This window comes from Indicator indicator, chromosome 1, assembly GCF_027791375.1.
Source record: "Indicator indicator isolate 239-I01 chromosome 1, UM_Iind_1.1, whole genome shotgun sequence".
In the NCBI taxonomy this organism is placed as follows: domain Eukaryota; kingdom Metazoa; phylum Chordata; class Aves; order Piciformes; family Indicatoridae; genus Indicator; species Indicator indicator.
Window position 1 is genome coordinate 93,862,864 of NC_072010.1, and position 13,982 is coordinate 93,876,845.

Below are 13,982 nucleotides of genomic sequence, written 5' to 3' on the forward strand. Positions count from 1 at the left end.
TGCAAAAGAGCTTGGGTTTCCTCTTTGTGTGGCAACTCGAGCTCTTGAGTCAGAGGATCGTTTCTCAGAATTCAAGGAGCTATAGAGGGAATGTCTTATCAGGGTGAACAGAACTCCAAACTACAGTGTGGATCAAGAGCATCCTTTCATTTCCCTCTGCTGACAAGAAGCCTGCTTCTTATCTGTCCCCTTAAAAATGTGGACTAGACTTACTAATGCTCATAAAAGGCTCCGTCTGCTCAAAGCCTGTTACTACAGCCCTGAGATGTAAACTGCCTCACCATTTGCTGTGGATGCCAGGTTATGTTGTTGATTTTTTCAATGTTAATGCTGTTAACCACTTCTCCATTCAAACTCTGAGTCACATTATGACAAACTCTGAGTCACATTATGAGGGTTGGTAATATAATTTCCTCCATGACAGAAGGAGGGATCATAAAGGAGAGTCAAACCAGGCTTTGCTTAGCTGTCAATCACAGCAGGGTAGATCTTTAACCTTAATGGATGGTATTACAAAGACTGTGTCATTTCTTTCAGTTTTCAGGATATGGTTATTCAGCACATAAATTTTGTAAAATACTGGATGGGAATACAACAGTTGTTGGGAGGGTGAAGATGGTGATCCACAAATTCAGAGTAGGACTCTAAAGGAGCCTCAGAGGTGTGACTCACAGAGGGAACTATCTGTTTTTTTCCCCCCCTTTACTCCAGCATACTTACTATTTTTCATACTTTCTTAAACATTTCACTTTAAGGACTGTATTGTGCAGCAAAATGTGCACCCAGAATATCATCCAAAGGTTTTGGTTTTAGTTAAAGGGCAAAGCTAAGAAGTTAACTTCTTGACTGCAGGACACACACAGCTCCAGGATAGTCAGTGGAAGTTGTAGAAATCTGACTTTGACAAGTCAGGTCCTAAGTGTTAGAAAAAAATTGTTGCTAGAAGATCCTGACCAACTGGCAAGCTTAAGGCGTGGCTTAGGAAAATAACTGAACATCCTTGTTTTGATTGCATGCAAATAGGAGATAGACAACTCTGGGATTTCCAGGCTCTTGCCCAAATCCAGTGTGCCAAAAAACATACACAATTTTCTGTTCTTCAGTTCATCCTGTAAGAGGGGAAGGTATTGTAGAAACTGCTACAATGGGACAGCTACCTAAAGAAAATGAAGATTGCGTTGTTAGAGAACACAGTGCAAGACTCAGAAACAACTAGGACTAAAAAGTCATTTTGTGCTTAAATTTACACTCTTATCTTCATGAAAGGATGTAAGACAACAGCAACACAGAATGAAAATGGCAATATTCTACTGTACCTTACATACCCAGAGGGAAAACAGCCTGAACTTTGGGTTGCAGGTGATCTGCAGATCAGAACCTACTTCTCTGTGAAGGACTCAGAATGAGAGCACGTCACTTTGGTCAGAAGTTTCAGTATCTGTGGTGCTTGGTTATTATGCACACACCTCACCCAGAAGCCATTACCTCCAAACTCAGCTTGCTCTAGGAACTCTCAGGTTGGAAAGATTAATGAATGACACAGCAATTAGTCTTTAAAATGTGTTATTTTTGATAGACTATGCACATCAGTAGCTTCTGGAGGAAAAAAGACAGTTGGTGTTTTAGAGTGATAGAGTAGGAACTGACAGCCATTGGGGTAACTGGAAAATGAGAAATTGTGTCTTTTTGTTTGGTGCCTGTTGCCTATCTACACAAAGAAGAAATAGCAGTACTTTACATCTGCTTTGAGAAAAATACCATCCCATAAGATGAAACAGCTTAGGGCCTCCATGGCAGTGAGTTAACCCATTGGGATTCAGGGAAGGATTAATCTGAAGGGTTGCTCTTTAATTCACAAGAGGGGTATGGAAAAGCAGCAATGAGAATTTTGCTGTTTCTGAGACTCCCAAATTCTCTCCTTAACCTTTCTCTGAACAGACTGGCAGCCATTCTACGTAGGCCTTTTCAAGAGGTGTATAGGATGGGTGTACAGGGTGAAAAACGCCTTTTTCTTCTTTTTTTTTTTTAATTAAACAGAAGTTTGCTTTTTCTCTTTCTCCTTTGCACACAGAGAGATATAGAAGAACAAGGCAATTGAGTGCAGTCTGAAGCTAATAGTAGTTCTCATGGGATGGGAAAAACTGAATTTGAAAATACATCTCTGAACTTTGGAAAATGGAAGATGACTACCTCTTCAGTAAGTCACTGAATAGCAATTAGAAAAATAAATTAATGTGGGACCAGTAAGCTACCTCTAATTTTAAACAAACAATTGTTTGAATCAGTATTATTTAATATCTCAATTACTTTATCAGTTCTCAAATTATTTTTAAGATACTGTTGCAAATTACAGTACCTAAGTAACTAGTATTGAAGCTAAAACATTGAGACCGGAGGGTTTTTTTCCTGAGCTCTATGTATTCCTCCTCTTAAATTGTCTGGAAAATTACATTGGATAGCATTTCTCTTAGATCATGTGATGATTTTGATGCTAAGTTACCATCAAAATGAGTGAAGAAAAATGTTTAGGGGGAAGTTCTACCATAATGTACAGTCAGCATATATATAATAATATGACAGAGAGAAAAGCTTTTATACATAAAACCATTTTTGAGGGGGACAGAGAGCACTCACACCCTTTAGCTCTGATGACCTAGGTCACTGAAGAGTTCTTCCACTCAATTCACTATGAAAACACAATCAAAGTGAACTCAACCTGTGCAGTATTTAGGAGGGAAAGGAGCATCTTGCAGCTCTTTTTCAGCAAAGGTGTCAGTCACCACAGCAAACGAATTTAAGAGCTATAAAGAGCAATTAAAAAATAAATAAACTGGTCCTTATACTGGAACAATGAAAAAAAAGCCCCACAACATTCTCATAATCTAATGGAAAAAGAGAGTGCAGTTTCTTTTTCCACTCCTTTGTAGGAGTTGTTTCCAAGGAAGCTCATGTTGTCTTTGTGCTGGAGCGCTCAGGGAAAAAAAGTTGTTAACTAAATCCAAGGCAGTTTTAGGCGTTGGTCATATACCTACCTTCAAAGAAGGTTCAGTGAATACTCTCCCAAGAATGAAATTTAACCTTCTAGGAAAAATCCAGCTTGTGTGGAAAATCATAAAGCAACAAGCTCCCACCGTGTAGCTCAAGGGGCGCATTTTTCACTGCCACATACTACATCACCCTATATCAACCCTGAGAGGCTGTTGTTCTCACATTCTCATCTCTGTTTACTTGGCTAAAAGAACCAGGACTAATCAGAGAATGTTTTTTACCATGTGACAGAATTTGTGAGGAAGGGAAACTCAAGCTCCTTCCTACCCTTGCAATATGCTCCAGACTCCGTGACTGCAGCTTGCCAAATGAACTAAGCCTATGCTGCTGACAAACCAAATATTTACTAATTTGTTTGTTGGATGGAAGCATACAACACAGATCTTTTGGTATTATTTTGAAAAGGGGAAATGAGGAGGAAATAGTTTTTATAGTTTAAGAGTTTAGTTTTAACAGCTTGAAGGCCCTGGAATGGCTGCCAGTCTGGATAAACAGATGCTCCTCAGAAAAATTCAGAAAGGTACAGAAAAAAATACTCAAATCCTTATGCTGCTGGTGCAGTGATGTTGTTTTTTTTGTTGTTGCTTTGTTCATGCTGTCATCAAACAAACAAAAAAGAACACAAAAAAAAAAGTACAACAAAAAAAAGGAAATTTAGGTATTTGGAACCCAGCTGGTTGTGACTTGTGGGTTGTTTCTTGCAACAGCGAAGAGCAGCAAGTTCCTCTCCCTGGGTGGGAAAGCCTCTTCTTCCTTATGCTGCTGCCCTTATGTTAAACAGTAGATTTCATGTCTTGCTAGGGTTCAAAGCACATCAAGTCTCTGTCCTGCAAATACCACACTTAACGTGTTTTGGTCATGTATAAAACAGAACTTTTAACTTATCTGTATGTTGAAGAGCTTTGTTTCTCACGCCGGTTGAATTAGAGGTCTAGTTTTATCAAGTGTCTGTTTCCTCTCCTGCTTAAAGTCTCAAGTGGTCCATGTAAACAAAACAGAGCTGAAAACAGTCTCTCTTCCTCTTCACAGAGCTGTTTTTATCGATAGGCAGGATTTCCTGACAGCGTGGTGTTGGCTAGATGTAAAACGGGCAGAGGATGAGCTTCTGTGTTAAAAACCCAGTTGTCTAATGGTAGAAGGTCATCATTGGAGAAAAGCAGATACAAATACCTAGATATCAAGACAGAGAGGAAAAATTATTATTAAAGCTGAGCAACACAGAGGCAGTGGCAACACAGCAGCTTCAAGCCCCACCAGTCAGCAGCTGAAACTATATGCAAGTTCCTTGTTTCAATCTTTGGACAGCACCCACACAACCTTCCCTATTATAATGACCTGAAGAGCCATTTCTATAATGATCAAGCCCTTCCATAAGAAGTTGTTATAAAAAGAACATTTTAATCCTTCCAAGTAATTTTTTGTTTTCTGAGACTCCTTTCAAAGACTTGCAGCGTAAAACTAACATCAGAACACTAAGCACAATGATTTGGGGAAAGAACTGGGCAAAAAAATTATTCTTCACAAAGTAAACCTGTTTAGAAAATTACTAATCCTCTTTAATCCAATTTTTAAAAAGCCCAAAAGAAGCCATTAAGCCATGCTAGATATCTGTCTTGGTTCAACTCCTGATGGAATCAATGTTCAGAACGAGGGGACTAGCTGCTCTCTCAATAAGTTTGCAGATGACACTAAGCTGGGAGGGAGTTTTTATCTGCTGGATAATAGGAAGGTTCCACAGAGGGACCTGGACAGGCTAGATTGATTGGCTGAGGCCAGTTGTATGAGATTCAAAAAGGTCAAGTGCTGAGTCCTACACTTGGGTCACAACAACCTCATGAACGCTCCAGGCTTGGGGCAGAGTGGCTGGAAAGCTGCCCAGCAGAAAAAGATCTGGGGGTTCTGGTTGACAGCTGGCTGAAGATGAGCCATTGTGTGCCCAGGTGGCCAAGAAGGCCAACAGCATCCTGGTCTGTATCAGGAACAGGGTGCTCAGCAGAATCAGAGCAGTGATTGTCCCCCTGTAGTCAGCTCTGGTGAGGCCATACAGGGTGGAAGAGTTTGGAAGGGACCTCCAGAAGTCATCTAGTCGAACTCTCCTCCTAGAGCAGGTTACACAAGAACGTGTCTAGGTGGGTTTTGAATGACTCCAGAGATGCAGACTCCAGTACCTTTCTGGGAAGCCTGGCCCAATGCTCTGCCACCCTCAAAGTAAAGAAGTTCCTTCTCATGTACAGATGAATCTTCCTGTGTTGTAGTTTGTGCCTGTTACCTCTTGTCCTGTCACTGTGCACCACTGAAAAGAGCCTGACCCCATTCCCTTGGTGTTGGGCCCTTTTGATAAGCAAAGTCTACTCTTTTCCAGGCTAAAGAGCCCCAGGCCTCTCAGCCTCTCCTTGTAAGAGATGCTCTAGTCCCCTAATCATCTTTGCAGCATTCTGTGGTACCATCTCAAGCAGCTCCCCATCCTTCTTGAACTGAGGAGCCTGGAACTGGACCCAGTACTCCAGATGAGAACATACCTCACTGGATTCTGTTTTGGGGTCCTCACTCCAAGAAAGACATAGGTGCTGGAGGGAGTTCACAGAAGGAAAACAAAGCTGGTGAAGAGTCTGGAGAACAGGTCTTGTGAGAAGCAGCAGAGGCACATGGGGTTGTTTAGTCTGAAGAAGAGAAGGCTGAGGGGAAGCCTTCTTGCTCTCTACAACTCCGTGAAAGGAGGTTATAGCCAGGCAGATGGTGGTGTCTTCTCCCAAGAAATTAGTGACAGGGTGAAAGGAAATAGCCTCCAAATTCAATTGCTAAAAGTCAAAAGGCATTTCCCCCACTTGCACGTGGCAGCATAAGATCACAGGTGGCTGCTCAGCTCCTGCTACAGCTTGCTGTCCTGACACCCCGAAAATGACAGGTCTTGCAGCACATGGTGAGGAAATGGTGTCCTTCCCATTGGTGTGCTCTGCCCCATCCAGAACACGTACACATATCATTCCGCCTTCACTCGGAAGCTGCTCTAACTTCACTCTCTCTGTCAGAGACTGGTAGTGTCTGTTTACAGTCATCACTGCCTGATCATTCTCCCACTGCCTTTATTTAACATTTGTATCCACAGCATTATCTAGCTTGTGAAGCTCTACTGTTTCATCTCTTCATCACCAATGAATAATTTACAGATAAAAATTCTTGCTGAGAAGATTCAGTTATGTCCTGCACGTCTGGTCGTCTTCTCTACATTTTTCATTTGTCTTTGAAGTGTTGTGCCTTGACTTTCCTTTCCTCCTTACTCCTACTTTGTTTTCTTCCTCTGCATCTCCTCTCTAGAATCTTTTTCTCCACAGCAGCAATGTTTCATCTTACTCAGATTCACCTTTCTCATTTGATTCATGCTTTTTCTTTCAAAAATCTAAGCAACATTTTTCTACATCTTACTCCTTTCCCACTCAACAGCTACCTTCTTGCCACTCACACTGGCCAAACTCTTAGAATTTACCAAGTATCTTTCATGAGCTGAAGTATCCAAGCAGTAGCAATGTATGTCTGGAGAGGGATTAATTTCAAAGAATCATGGAATTGCTTTGGTAGGAAAAGACCTTTAAGACCATCAAGTCCAACCATTGTCTAACTCTGTCACGTCTGGTGCTAAACCCTGTCCCTCAGCACCACATCTCTGCATCTTTGAAACACCTCCAGGGATGAGGATTCAACCACCTCCCTAGGGAGCCTGTTCCAGCCTTTTGAGAACCCTTTAATTGAAGAAGTTTCTTCTAATAGCCAACATGCAGAAAAGCAGAAAAGATCATACCAGGCATTCTGTAACACACATTTTATGTCCCTCTTCTGAGGGACATAATTTTTCTTAATTTTTCTCATGGCATCATGTTGAATGTTTCTGTCTTTATTCTCATAGGCATTTTGAGCAATCCTGACCTTATCTTCTCTCTCTTCATCAGTGTCAAACATCTAAAATCCAGCTCTCCAATAAAACTTTGTCCTGTACCACAGGTAGGAAATGACCCTAACCAAAAGCCAATAAAAAATTCTGAGTTCCTCCCTGCAACTGCCGTTTTCTGCAATGCTTGAGCTATAGCACATCCACTGAGTGATGATGCATCAGTGAATGTTCAGATCTCCTTGCAATTATTTAAGACGCACACAGGATTCTGGCAATACTTCAAAGGTCAGCCTTGTCACCACAGAAGTCATGGAATGATAGAACCATTTTGGTTTGAAAAGGTCTTTCAGATCATCAAGTCCAACTGTCAACCTAACACCAAGCATGCACCATTAAACCATGTCCCACAGTGCCATATCTACCTGGTTTTTGAACAGTGATAGCGACTCCACCTTAGGAGCAGATTCCATCGTCTGATTTGGCTTTTATAAGCAGATCAGTCATAGAAGATCAGGTCCTGGGGAATGTATTACTTCTCTGACTGCTGCCTCTCTCTTTGCTCTTTGGGGGCACAGCTTTTAGCCTCCAGAAAATGAACTTGAAGGAGTAAGTGAAATAAAAGCAATGAAGACAACAGAGGAGGTAGCAGTTGCTGGCTTTCTTTTTATGACAACATGGGAAAAAAAAATCATGGTGATTTTGTAGAGAAATTTGGTAGAGTCAGAGGCAGACCCTTCTTGACATGTTGTGGTGCCTGAAGGACTGCCACTTTCAAGAACTGCTTTCTCCCCACTCTATTCTTAACACCCAATATCCAAAAATCAATCAGCTAAAAGCTGACAATTTGATGTTGCTGATACTGTAAACTCTGCTGATGTGTAGAATCATAGAATGGCTTAGGTTGGAAGGGACCTGAGAGATCATTTAATCCAACCTCCCCACCATGGGCAGGGATGCCTCTTAACTATACTTGGTTGCCCAAGGCCTCATCTAATCTGGCCTTAAACACCTCCAGGGAAGGGGCATCCACAACCACTCTGGGCAACCTATTTGAGAGTCTAAGCACCCTTGTACTGAAGAACTTCTTCCTAAGATCCAGTCTAAACCTACTCTCCCTCAGCTCAAAATCACTCCCCCTAGTCCTGTCGCTAGACACCCTTATGAAAAGTCCCTCTCCCAGTTTCCTGTAGTGTCCCTTCACGTATTGGAAGGCAGCTCTAAGGTTCCCCTGTAATCTTCTCTTCTCCAGGCTGAACAACCCCAGCTCCCTCAGCCTATCCTCACAGCAGAGCTGCTCCAGTCCTTCGATCATCCTTCATCTTTGATTATCCCTATTTATTCTGCAAAGCTTGCAAGCTATACTAGACTGCCAAAGGGTTACGATAGTTTTTTTGTCATATCATTGTGTTGTAAAGACAAAAAGGCACCTTTGATGATGAAGGATGTGAGCAGCCATGAGACAGTCTTTGTTGCTGACAGGTTTGTGCAACAAATGCCTCATCCTTTCCATAATGTTGGCAGAAAGTGGTACGGATGTTGAAGCAGAGACAACAATTATGTCTCTTAATGGCAGCTCTGGCCTCATTCACGCTGCCAGCAGTGGATTCTGTCGATGGATTTAAGCAACTAAAACATTCTCCCGAATGTTAAGCACAAGAGAAAGAAAAGGGATAGGGAATATAGCGAACTGGACACTTTCCTTCCAAAAGTAGATTAATTCACAAGATTTCGGGGAGGTAACCAATTGAGGCAGTACATCCAAAGCCCTGTCCCCACAAAGACGGGATGGGGGAAGCGGAGAAGGTAGGATAGAGGGAACCAAAAAAGACACCTCCCTGCTTCCAGGGCTGTGGTCGGTAGACTCACACGAGCCCTTCTCCCAAGCCACATGCCCTGCCAGGCACAGTAAGACAGACCCCATGCTGGAACATGCTTGGGCAGAGGACAGATGCTTATCTGTCCCTGGTGCCTACTTTCTTTTGTCTGTCTGGCTTTGGAATGCTCTCCTGTAATGTGCAACAAAATTAGATGGCTTTGACATACAATGGGTGAGCTGCAGAGTGAGCAAGCTCTTTCTCTTGGGTCTTTGTCCACACCACACATGAAGACTAAGCAGCAGGAGTTCAGGAGGATTTTCCAATAAAAAGGGACAAAAAGAGCAATTCCCGCAATCAGCAAACAGCATTGTGAGTATCTGATATATTCCTAAAGTCTCCAGGAAGTTCCTTCCTTTTATAAATGGGGTAATACTACTGCTTTTTTATCCATCTTTTCCAAATACTATTCTCAAACTATTTGTAACCATTCCTATTGTGAAGATAACCCTCAACCAAACTCCTGAACCTTTATAACCTATGTATCATGTTACATGCGAGGCGTAGACAAATCAATCAATCAATCAATCTATATTAGTATTAATTTCTCACCTTATTCCCCCCTTATTCATATCACAGATACAGGAATCAGGGTGGATTTCCATGCCAGGACTATATGACTAAATTTGCTGATGTAACTTGAGGATCAAGAAAATTGTCACATGGTAGATGGTGTCGCTTCACAGGCAAAATCCTAGAGCGATTACAACGGTGTGACAGATAGCTGTCTTGGTAGCTGGTTTGCTTCAGTGTTGAAGGAGACAAGTAGCCATGACAGGCTAGCTCAGTTTTAAAAGTGGTTCTTGTCATAAAATCCCTGTTTCTACATATTGCTATCAGAATCACAGAATCATTAAGGTTGGAAAATACCTGTGAGATCATCATCATCATCCACCCAACACCACCATGACCGATCATGTCCCAAATTCCTTTGTCTGCACACTTTTTGAACACCTCCAGCCTGTTCCAATGCTTGACCACTCTTTGAGTGCAGTAGTTTTTCCTAATATCCAACTTCAACCTGCTCTGGTGCAACCTAGGCAATGTGCTCTTGTAGCCGAGCAATGTGCTCTTATGGCCAAGAAGGCCAATGCCATTCTGGGTTGTATTAGAAGGGGTGTGGTTAGTAGGTTGAGAGAGGTTCTCCTTCCCCTCTACTCTACCCTTGTGAGGCCACGTCCGGAATGTTGTGTCCAGTTCTGGGCCCCTCAGTTCAAGGACAGGGAACTGCTTGAGAGAGTCCAGAGTAGAGCCACAAAGATGACTAAGGGAGTGGATTATCTTCCTTATGAGGAGAGACTGAGGCAGCTGGAGCTCTTTAGCTTGGACAGGAGACTGAGGGGTGACCTCATCAATGTTTATAAATACTGTAAAGGATGAGTGCCAACAGGATGGAGTCAGACTCCTCTCAATGATGCCCAATGACAGGACAAGGGCCAAGGGGAAGCTGAGGCATAGGAAGTTCCATGGAAACATGGGAAAAAAATTTTTCACTGTGAGGGTGATAGAACACTGGAACAGGCTGCCCAGGGTTTGTGCAGTCTCCTTCTCTGAAGATATTCAAAACCTGCCCGGATACGTTCCTGTGTGATGTGGTATAGGTGATCCTGCTCTGGCAGGTGGGTTGGACTAGATGATCTTTGGGGTCCCTTCCTAACATTCTGTGATTCTGAGGCCATTTCCTCTTGTTCTAGTTACTTGGGAGAAGAGACCAACTACCTCACTAGAGCATTGTTTCTTACTGTACACATCACCTCTGTAAGTTAGAGGTTTTGGCATATTTTAGGATAGCATTTCTTGTTACCAATTAAAAAGAAACATGGTGGAAGACCAATGACTGTACGTTTACCCTTGACTCAACTATGCAACAGAGGGCATTAGCTTCTGTAGGGTGTACGAAAGGTGTAGTACAGGTGTCCTATTGAGTTCACTGGACTGAAAATGCTTAAGCCTGTAAGAGATAATAAAATATGCCTCATACTCTTGCCTACACCATAAAGCTTTCTAGAAAAATACGTTGTGGGATAAATACAGAAATATCACCCAGGGGCACAAAGAAGTACTGTTCCATCCATGCATCTACTCCCTCAGAATAAAGTCTTAAGAAGAAGTCTTAAAAACTAAAGCTCTCTCAGAATAAGCCTCTTGTATGGGAAATTCCACTTGTATTTTCTGCTGGTAAAAGAGACTGATTTGGGACCCTAAGGCTGAGGGAAAAGAAAGCTGAAACTACAAACCACTCTGACAAGACAAGAGGTTATTTGTTGAGCCACTGCATTCTTCTTTTAGAGGAAGATGCAAGAGTGAAGAGGACTTACTTCAAAGTCTCAGCAAGGAAAAAGCTCTGCTGTACGTCGTCATACGTAGGAGATGAGGAATAGACATCCTTGACACCAGAAAAGCCACCACTGACTCGACAATACTTGTCAATTGCCTGCAAAGAGGAAGGGAAAAGAAAAAGAATTTAATTGCAGAGCAAAATTTGGAAACATTGAAGGATCAAGGTTCGATCAATGAAGAAGGTAACTCCTTCCATGCCGTGTTATTCTGCTGTGGATCTCCTCATCAGAGGATGCTGTGGACATTACCAGGATACACTGACCAAAAAAAAGAAAAAACAAAAGTGACTGGACACAGAAGGAAGTAAAATCCCTCCAGGGCACCTAACAATACTTCATGCAGCAAACTGCTGGATGCTAAGTGTTCTGGGGAAGAAACAATACTTTCTTTCCTGGGTATTTACTGTTGACTGATACTGATGACAGAACATTGGACTTTGTAGACTTTTGCTCCAAGTTGGTATGGTTCCTCATAGGTAACACTGAGTAGAACATCCACCAGTGAATCAAAGCTATGGAGGTGCATAGGAAGTTGACAACCGTCCTTAGATTTTGCAGCTGAAGAGTTTGAGAAGTTACAGGTCATTAAAGCTGGCCCTGGAAAATTTGATTCGCAGGTTATTTAAAAACTCAGAATCATTAAGGTTGAGAAAGAACTCTCAGATCATCAAGTCCAACCCTCAAATCAACACCACCACGCCTGCTAAACCATATCCTGAAGTGTTATGTCTACACACTGAACACCTCTAGGGATAGCAACTCTACCACTCCCCTGGGCAGCCTGGTCCAATGCCTGACCACTTTCAAATTTCACAAAAGCAGTATTTTTAAAAACTCAAGAGGGGAGTTTGGCAAAAGAAGTTACTAGAATGGCTGTGGCACTAGTGACTGAGCTTACACCAAGTCAAAATCTAATTCTCACTGTAATTCCTTATCTCAAATTCAGTTTTCTCAAAGTTCAGATGGAAATGTTTCCTTTATTGTTGGGACTTGCGATTAAAAGGGGAAAGTGTCTAGATGGCACTTTTTATATCTTGTTACTGGTGCAGGTTAGGGCTTCATTGAGACTACTGATATGCTGGGATTTGGGTTAACAGGGTTTTCTCTGCAGTCTGGAAAGAAAAGTGTATATGAGACATCTAACATGGCAATCTCTTTGACTGCATGCTCTTGCACACTACAAGTAATGCTACCACATAGCAACCAAATTAAGAAAAAAAAAAAAGGAAAAGAAAAAAGATAAATTGCTTGTCTGACATCTGAAGAAATAACACTTATTTCAGGGCAAGTGTCAGGAGGATGGAGCCAAACTCTAAGAGTTGTCCCGTAACAGGACAAAGAGCAATGGATACAAAACTGAAACACAGTGGTTCCATGTAAATATCAGGAAAAAAATCTTCCCTTTGAGGGTGGAAGAGCACTGGAACAGGCTGCCCAGAGAAGCTCCATCTCTGAAGGTATTCCAAACCCTCCTGGATGTTTTCCTGTGTGATTTACTATAGGTGATCCTGCTCTAGCAGGGGGATTGGACTTGCAGAAATTCCTTCCAAACCCTACACTAGGATGCTGTGATATGCTGCCTTTGGAAACATTTGCACATTCCTTCCCTCAAGTCTACAGCCACCAGGTAAATGCTACATATATACACAAGAGGCAATATACTTTTTCTTTTAGGCCACTATTCCTTTACTCTGTAATACTGCAGAACATACATTTGTCTCTGTTCTGAAGTGTGGCAAGATGGAGGGAAGGGAAGCTCCAATACTTACAATCCTGCCAGAGTTGGTAGCATGCAGAGTCTGACCTTGCAAGTGGTGCTCTGGCCAATAATTCTGCAATCCTGACACTGTTTGCTGCAGCTCATACAGGAGAAACTTACTACTGATTGTGGCAAAATGGACAAAAGGAAGAAATAGGACCACTGCTGAGACACTGCCTCCTTCAACATGTTTATTCTGGACACTGCAGATAGCACTGAGATCCTGCTCTCTGCTCTAGAGGACTAATGCTTTGGAAAACTAAGTGCAACACCGGTCAGGTTGGCAGACCTAGAAGCCTGAAGAAGACAAATGTTCAATTTATACTGATTTTTTTTCTCTCACTTATAATTACCAAATAGTTTTGTATCTCCAGAAATTTATCCTCAGGGAGACAGACTCTGTCTAGACTGAAGTTCAGGACAAGCAGAGAGGATTTATCTTAGCTGCTCAGAAATCTTGCCACCGATGGTAGTAATGAGCCGTTGAGGAAAAAGTTTTCAGAAAGACTGCTATACAGTTATTCATCCAAACAGAATCATAGAATTGTTTTGTTTGGAAAAGACCTTTAAGATCATCGAGTCCAACCACTGACCTAACACCCCTATGGCCATTAAATCATGGATAAATGGATATCCATTAAATATGGATAAACAAACTGTTCCTGGTTCAGAGGTGTACAGCATGCCAGGGCACTGCAGACAAGCTGCTTAAAAAGCACTTGAAATTTGCAGTGTTCTACCTTCACACAGATATCAGGATACTTGGTCTAGAAGCATCTGACTTGCTACCTGGATACTCTTTGACTCAAAAGCAGCAAGACAAATCTCCTTGATAAGGTTATGTTAAATTTATTGCACCTTAGAAGTCTGAGATGACTTGAAGAGTATCATGGTAATGCTATTATGCTGAGGCAGGCTGAATAATTTTAGGAGGGCACTTGGTATTAGTCCCAAGTGATTACCAAAAATTCATGTAAAAAATACAGAAGAATAAGAAGGGAACTGCCACCAGTCAGCATCATTTTATAGAAAACTCTAAAGCATTGAGGTCCTTCTCTGCAGAGATGCTTTCCAGC

General features: G+C 42.0%; 1 protein-coding gene across 1 annotated transcript in view; it reads right to left on the reverse strand.

Moving 5' to 3' along the window:
- Positions 1–3,916: 3,916 nt before the first annotated feature.
- The window catches only part of MAN1A2 (mannosidase alpha class 1A member 2), a 153,799-nt gene continuing 143,733 nt past the window's right edge, over positions 3,917–13,982 (reverse strand). Inside the window, exons 12-13 of the mRNA XM_054399609.1 lie at positions 11,127–11,242; positions 3,917–4,218 (exon numbers count right to left, since the gene is read on the reverse strand). Of these exons, the coding sequence (XP_054255584.1) occupies positions 4,086–4,218; positions 11,127–11,242 (249 nt within the window). The 3' untranslated portion in view covers positions 3,917–4,085. The remainder of the gene's footprint in view (positions 4,219–11,126; positions 11,243–13,982) is intronic.